The following is a 7,629-nucleotide window of genomic DNA, read 5'->3' on the forward strand; positions in this document are numbered from 1 at the left end:
CAAGGAATGGTTATATTATATTATAAATGAATATATAGCTTTCAGAGTATTAAATTCATGTTTATTACTTCAGTTATTTCAAAAAACGTTCACAATCCATGTCTAGTGATCCCTAAATAGATGGGTAAAATATGAAACACACAATTCAGAATTATTATTTAAAAGTTAATACTTTATACATTTAATTGTGTTCAACTAAATCTAAATATTTGGTTAGACACTTTTTGTCTAGTTCTCCTTATTCCAGCTTTAAATTAGAACTGTTTCTAAGTCTTGTCGACTAACAATGTCATTCAATAATTGATTTTACAACTAACTTTAAAACATAAAAAGTTTTCACTGCAAACCTGTTTAAAAAAGGAAAATGAATCATACGAGACTAAAGAGCTTGTTCATGGAAAACAGTGATACACTTGCACAGATCTGCTTACAGACCTACACCTTGACACAACTTTGTTTCACATCAAGTTACCTGCAGAACGGGTAACGCATATGACAAATGTATTTACTATTTCAGCCAACAAAGTTTACCAATTAAGGTGACCTGCCCAGGTAAACCAACACTCGATAGCAACGAGGCCTTTGTGCAACTGTCTTTTCTGCAAATTCCTAGGCACGGCCCAAATATGACAACACACTCATGCCTAACAATTCAACACCAATATCCTTGTATGAAAGAAAACATCTTTATTACTAGTTTTATTATGCATTATAATCAGAGAGCCATTAAAATTACATTTTGAATTTTTAGTTGTGGCTTGTGAACCACTATTTATTCCTTAAAATCACTGGATATGTAACAGAAAGATCATTTGCAACCAGAGGCTCTGGGGCCACATGTGGCTCTTTGACCTTTCTGATGTGGCTCTTTGGTCAAAGAAAAAGAACACATTTTTAATTTAAAAATGTAACTAATGTAAAAAGTAAACAATAAAGTCAGGTAAATTAACTTAAACCTTATTCAGCATGTTCACAAACAGCTGAAGGAATATATGAGGTTCCTGACTACAATAGCTAGAATTTTTGAACAATCTATCAATATTTTGGAGCGTACCAATGTCGTACCAAAACACTTCTGCACTTTTTTGAGAGCTGTGAAATTAATTTGAAGTCATTAAGCACACCAGATAGTGAGGCAATTTGTTTTTACATTTTTTGATCAAAATCACAGATATTAAGTGTGCCTTATGGATTGAAAAAAAAACAACAGTAGGGGTCGCTTAAATAGATCTGATTTAATTTAATTTGTTAGATTTAAGAATTTCTGGCGGAGATGCACCAAAAATTGTAAAATAAACTTTTTGCATCATTACTGCTGACATAATTATATCTACTGCTACATTTGCTGCATTGAGATGTGACAAAGTGTCTTTTGTTCAATTCAATTTCATTTGTATAGCCCAAAATCACAACAACAGTCGTCTCAATGGGCTTCGTACCAGTAACTGTGAAGTAAACATAAAATCAAAAGGATCATGAATACAGAATTCAATAGGAAACTTCTAAACTGAACTAACTGAACTAAGCTGGGCATCCCTGCCCTTAGACCCTCATTCACAGTGAGGAAAAACTCCAAAAGAGAAAAAAAAGGATTCTGGAAAAAAAAAGAAGAGACCTTAGGGGTGTGTCCCCAGGATGGAGAGGGGAACACTTAGAGAAGAGTGTATTTTGAAAGGAAGTCATGTGAACCACTGTCTAACCTATTCTGTATTTTGAAAAAAATAAGCCTGTTTATCTTCATATTTCCAGTAGTCCAATTTGGTAGTAGTGAAGTCAAATCAAGTATTTCCAAAGCCTGTTTTAAGTAAACCTTCAGCACAATATAATTGTGTTTAGCCCCGAAAACTGTCACTTGAAGCCATCAAACCATTTATCTTTTGATCTGAACTCATTCTACTGTTGTTTGTTGTGGAGTATAGTTATAATTCCCACAAATACCATAAATAAGCTTCTGTTTTAGCCTAACTGATGTCTGCAGGCCTGGATCATCAAAGGAAAGTCCAACATCATCAGGCTCCAAACTTCACCAAACAGCTTTTTCTAAACGCTTTTTATTGGACTTTAGCTCACTGACACCAACCATATTCTGCAGGGAATGTCTCCCCGCAGTAGTTAGTGGTCACATAGCGGCACACACTGACAGTTATCTCCCAACTGAAATGACTGTAGGCTAGCTAACAGCAAGCTAACTTCTAAGAGCGATTGTTCTGTTTTTTCGTCCGGTTTCTCTCCACCTTAATATACACATAGCCTTGTCATAACAACCCGCAGACCTGGGCATAGCTGTCAGACCAGGTGAATGCGGCTAACAGGAAGTACCTGCGTCTGCCAGGCTGGACTTGCGAGCTAAAGCTAAGCTTGGCTAACGCTAACCAGCCCGAAGTCCAAACAGTTGGACCACTTTCTTGCGGAATGGGCTGTTTGAACAACACCCTGACGGCTCTGGAGGAAAAAACGGCCCGGAGCGAAAAAACAGAACAAGATACTCCATCTTCCTGCTTCAAGACGTGACTTTGAAATGAACAAAGATGTAAATACCAGAGCTGTCAACTTACTTGTTTTGAGCGCTGTGGGGCTTCACTGTGTCTGAAGAGTTGCAACAAAGATCGCCTCGGTTTGAAAGATGAATCACTCTGCAGCTTAATTATGCCCCTTCCGGTATGGAATGCGTGAAATGTCTCACGCATGCGTGGTATTACTGAAGCCGAGTTCTCGCACTGGAGTTTGTTGTTTGTTGTAGATATTTTTTCTAAAATAATGTCTGTAAGTGTTTGAATGTTTTTAAAGTGAAGTGAAGTGAAGAAATTGCGCATTTTGTTTAAGTCTTGTTATCCGGGAAACCCCACAGGACGTGCCCACTGTGTGTGTGCGTGTGTGCGCGCGCGCGCGTGTGTGTGTGTACGTATATGTGTGTGTGTACGTGTGGGTGTGTGTATGTGTGTGTGTGTGGGGGGGGGGGGGGGGGGGGGGTGTGCGTGTGCGCGTGTGTTAGATAGCAACCACAAAACTTTACGTTCAAGCAGTTACAAATCTTTAATTTTCAAAAGTAACCCCCATCAAATCTTACAGATCTGTCTTAAACACATATTTTATAAATGTTTAACAATTTCTAAGATATTTTGTTTGATAAATATTAAAATAGTTAGTACAATGTTTAAATAAACAAATGGTAAAGCTTGTTGGAAAATACCAGTTTTACTTAGAAACAAAAATTGTGACAGCAGAAATATTTCAGAAAGACTACTTTTTTGACAGCTTTTCTGAAAATTTTCATTGATCAGTGTCATGTACAGCACAGATCAAATGTTTGGACACACCTTCTCAATCAAATGAATGGGAAGGTGTGTCTGTACTGTATATGCTTTTTTATAATCAAGTAGTTCATCAAACGGATATGTATTCAGCCTTTACAGGGTCACACACAGACCAAAAGAGACTAGCATGGACTCTTACACTTATGTACATAAATGATAAAAAATTATGAATGAAGAGGGCCATGATACAACATGCAATTTGTTACGGTTGGGACAATTTTTCTTTTTGAATCAAAGCAAACAATTAGAGCCAAAAATTGATCAACAACAAAACACAGACAAAATATAAATAATAATAAAAATGCTAAATACCAAAAATGGAACACATATGTACAATGAAAATAAAAAAAAGACTGAAAATACATGGTTGAATTGGGGAAATAAGGGGGAAAAAATCTATCATCAACCATTTTTTTTCACATTAGGTATGCAACATAGTTAGCTATTGGGGAGAAAATGACAATGAGGCATAGTGCATTAAAGTTAAAGATTGTAAGCAACTTCACAATCTTTCCAGATATTTGACAATCTGTGATAAGAATGTCCTGACACTTTAAAAACAATGATACTCAAGGTCAAGTGGCAAAAGTCTTGCAATTTTCTGTATTTACAATGCATATCATTTGAAGATTTAGCCAAACTAGAGTAATCTCTGTGTGTGCAAAGGGGGAAAGCAGAAGACCTCTACAGAATCGCTGTTGTTCGCTGAACAACGCATCACTAATCCACATGATTGTGTCAATGACATTAGGAGTTGGGCCTGGAATGACTTCCATAATTTTTCACTAAACACAATATTTATCTGCAGAAAATACCTGCAGCTCTGTCATACAGAAGAAAAACAAATATTTGATCTTGAGTAGTCATATCTTGAAGGCCAAATCCCAGTTAAAATACACTGTTTCAAAGTATTCTGTGGTTAAACAAGTCCAAATTTAGCATTTTTGTCAATACTAAACCTTGATCAAACCAAAAAGAGGTGGAGGATGTGTTTGCCATCTCTGGTCATTTGGGGGGCTTTAGCACAAAAATAAGAGTAGCTTGCTTGTTTTTGAAGAAACTCTTACTTCTAAAAAAGTAGGATTTTACTCATTTTCAATTGATGACTATCTTTGAAATACAATGAAAATCTTGCTAAACAAAAATGCCTCCATCCCAACTATTCTAAAACCTCTAGAAATCCTCACACTTGAAATCAGCTCATTTTGTACAGATAATTATAATATTTTTAGTTAAAATTAATGGGGGTTTTTTTCCACCTGGGAATAAAATATCTGCTTCTGTCATTTTAAAGACTGGTCATATTAACTCTCCTTTAACTTAAAAAATGACAACAAATGAGGGTAAAAAAGGTCTGAAAAGAATAAATGAAAAGTTGAATTTTCTAATTTATGAAGCTTGAATAATAATGATACTTCTTTGATGTTATATTATTATGTCAGCCTCAAAACATAGTTGTATTCAGCCTTAAAACACAGAAACACAGCGACCAATGTAGCAAGAAACTAAGTGAACTGTTTTTCTTTTTAATTTTTAAAAATGTCTACAGGTATAGTCAATAAAACAAAACAATTGTTTTCTTTGAAAGTTACAAAAAGAGAGTAGTGTAAAACAATAGAATGAGTCTAAAGACAGAACACATCAATTTGCGTTTGATAGATTGCTTTCATTTCATTATTTACACGTTTTTGCATCTGTGTCAGCAAAGAGAATATCAGTGTGTTCATACTAAGTGGCCATCTCTGCATTCATTGGCTCAGGCAATGCTGCTTGTTAATATGTCTCCATAGAAAGGAAGAACATTGACTTTCTGAATCATTGTGTGTCTTTAGGTGCTCTGTGTTCCCTCAGAAGTCCTCACATAAGTTGTTTGAGCTGCAGTCATAGAAAACTCTCCAGGTGATTACTTTCATTGAAGCCTGTTGTTCCGTAACTCCATAAAAAACACTTCTTGTTTCTTTTTTTGCTTCTTCCAAAGAGCAGAAAGCTGTTATTTATGTGGCACAGAAAACTCACAAAAATGTCTCAGCTGGTAAGGACCTTAACAGTTGGCGTGTTTGTTTTAAGAGTCTTACATTTTTGTACAGATTATCTACACTTCCTTCTTTGGATTACGATCCCTTTTTGAGCATTTTAGTTTAAAAACTACGGGTTATGTGGGGAACCCGTTTAAAAAGAGAATTATTTCTTTATCACATTGATCAGTACCAGCCAGTTAGGACAGTTGAACCACCCGTTACCTCCAAAAAGTCTCTGGCAGCACAACTGAGAATCAGAAAGACGTCTGTGGTCATCTTAGTGCCAGTGCTGGTGTAAGTGAAAAAGAGAGTTTAGTCTATGTGGGAGGAAACAAAAGGTTTGTGGGAGGTTGGGGTCACACTTCTGTGCTGATGGCTTGTGTGTTAGTGTAGAAGTCGGGTGGCCGACCTCTCCGAGTGTCCCTCAGCAGGGAGCCTCGGACAACGGGCAGCGGCATCGCCAGCGCCCGGTTGTCATAGTGCGTGGGCATGTAGGCGATGCGTTCGCCACCGTTGCGCATCTCATCCGTGGTGTGTATGTAGAAGGGGGAGTCATGAGGGGAGCAGGTGGGACAGTAGCTGCGGCGGCCATCTTTGGGTTTAGTGGAATTGGAGGATTTGGGCGGCTCAGGCGGGGACGGAGACAGTGGGGTGATGGCCGGCCCGTCCAAGCCGGTGACACTGCAGGAGTTGCAGGCAAAATGTTGCTGTGAGATGGAGTCGTTTTCGGACCCATTCTTCTTGCAGCAGTAGTACTAGAGGGCAAAAGAGTAAAAACAGCAGACCTGGTGAATTAAGAACAAATGTCCTGTCTTTAAAACCTTTCTCTGCATTGAAGCCTGTTGTTCAAGCACACATGTTCTTAACTTTCTTCCTGAAATAGTTCAGGGTGGAGGAGTGAAGTGGAGAAACACTTGGATCTTGGAGTTTGTAAGAAAAAGTGTACATTGCTTCCAAAGTGCTCACTTTTAGTACTTTTCATTAATTAACTGCAGAAAACGGGGAAAAAATCATAGTGTACTTAAGTTACTCTGAAAACAGTAAAATGATCAATCATTTTTATTTGGCTGAAAATCAAACAAACAAAAAAGCTTCCTTTCCATTTTTCTGAATGGATTTATGAATTTATGTGCTTTTTCTTTTTTTTTTTTAAACACAGGCCCCAATTAGTTTTGCTCTTTGCAAGTATCGCTTTTTAAAAGTCAGAGTAAACACTTTTTGCAATGTCTTTTTAAGCTTTATTGACAGTTTCACACATTTTGTCTTTTTTCCTTTGCTGGTTTTCGGAACCAGTATAGCTTCATCCTATCTCATGATCCATGTTTTTTAAATTTTTAATCTTCCTGTTTAACCACGGTTAGGTTAGAAAACAAACAGATTCAAACAAACAGAACAAAACAGCCTCTTTCCAAAGTCAATAACTATGCTAAACTCCCATGTGTCCAGATAAAAAATCTGTACTGTCAGAAGCCAGTGCATTTGTGTGTACCGGTATATGCATTAATGCTTAATGCTGTAGCCTTTGGAGTTGATTGTGCATTGAAACACTTTGCAGAAAATGTAAGTGCAGCAAAGTACAAATAGTTTTCAGGTCCACAATAATGATAAAATGCTGATCACCCATTTGAAATCGGTACATTTTTTTTCTACTTTTTTCCTTTTGAGTGTATTTATAAGAAAACTTCCTCTTGTAGAGTTAAACCGACATACTAACAGACACTTGACACGTAAATGGTGACTGGAATGATCTGCCTTATCAAGAACTCACGGGGAAGACATACCTGGAGTCTACAGTAACAGAGCACAGCTATGATACAGAGAAGTATCACTGTGGCCAGTATTCCTCCGGTTATGACAACAGTTCCAGCTGTCATCCGACCAGCTCTCCATCAACCTCTGTCATGGGCACAGGAAGTGACATCATCAGTAAAGAGCCTCTTGAAAATGGAAAACATCCAAAAGTAATCATGCAGTAAGAAGTTTGTGGAAGCGCCCAAAAATTTAGAGTGATGCAAACACAGATGCAGTCAACTTTGTAATGCAGGTGTGAAAAATTAGAGATAAACCCCCCCTTTGCTACATAGAATGCAGTTCCTGGTCATTGAAGAAATGTGTAATTTCAGCACATTAAGATTTTGATGTCTCTTTTTATGTATATTGTGTGCTCATTCAGAAAAAGTCTGCAATTTAGTTGATTACTAAACAAAACTGCTTGACGTACTTTCTAAAATTTACAAAATGCACCTTTTCTTATTTACAACCACATGCAAAACTCTAACAGTGGAAGATGAATTATT

At 37.2% G+C, this 7,629-nt stretch overlaps 2 protein-coding genes across 3 annotated transcripts in view; both read right to left on the reverse strand.

Annotated features, from left to right (window-relative positions):
- Positions 1-2,687, reverse strand: part of rabgap1l (RAB GTPase activating protein 1 like) — a 94,012-nt gene extending 91,325 nt beyond the window's left edge. For both annotated transcript variants that reach the window (XM_011474036.3, XM_011474035.3), the window contains exon 1: positions 2,556-2,687. The gene's annotated coding sequence lies outside the window, so the exon portion shown is untranslated. The remainder of the gene's footprint in view (positions 1-2,555) is intronic.
- A 3,001-nt stretch (positions 2,688-5,688) lies between these two features.
- fam163a (family with sequence similarity 163 member A) lies at positions 5,689-7,206 on the reverse strand. The gene is made up of 2 exons (XM_023953858.1): positions 7,114-7,206; positions 5,689-6,087 (listed from the first exon to the last, which is right to left on the reverse strand). The coding sequence occupies exons 1-2, from the start codon at positions 7,204-7,206 to the stop codon at positions 5,689-5,691; spliced, it is 492 nt and encodes a 163-aa protein (XP_023809626.1).
- Between the last annotated feature and the right edge of the window lie 423 nt (positions 7,207-7,629).

The sequence above is a fragment of the Oryzias latipes genome, chromosome 4 (genome assembly GCF_002234675.1).
Source record: "Oryzias latipes chromosome 4, ASM223467v1".
Classification (NCBI taxonomy): Eukaryota; Metazoa; Chordata; class Actinopteri; order Beloniformes; family Adrianichthyidae; genus Oryzias; species Oryzias latipes.

Excerpts from the sequence above, each read along its gene's own strand:
- fam163a (XM_023953858.1), bottom strand. The coding sequence starts at position 7,206 with ATGACAGCTGGAACTGTTGTCATAACCGGAGGAATACTGGCCACAGTG. Across the intron at positions 6,088-7,113 it reads TCTGTTACTGTAGACTCCAG|TACTACTGCTGCAAGAAGAA; the intron begins GTATGTCTTCCC and ends TTTGCCCTCTAG.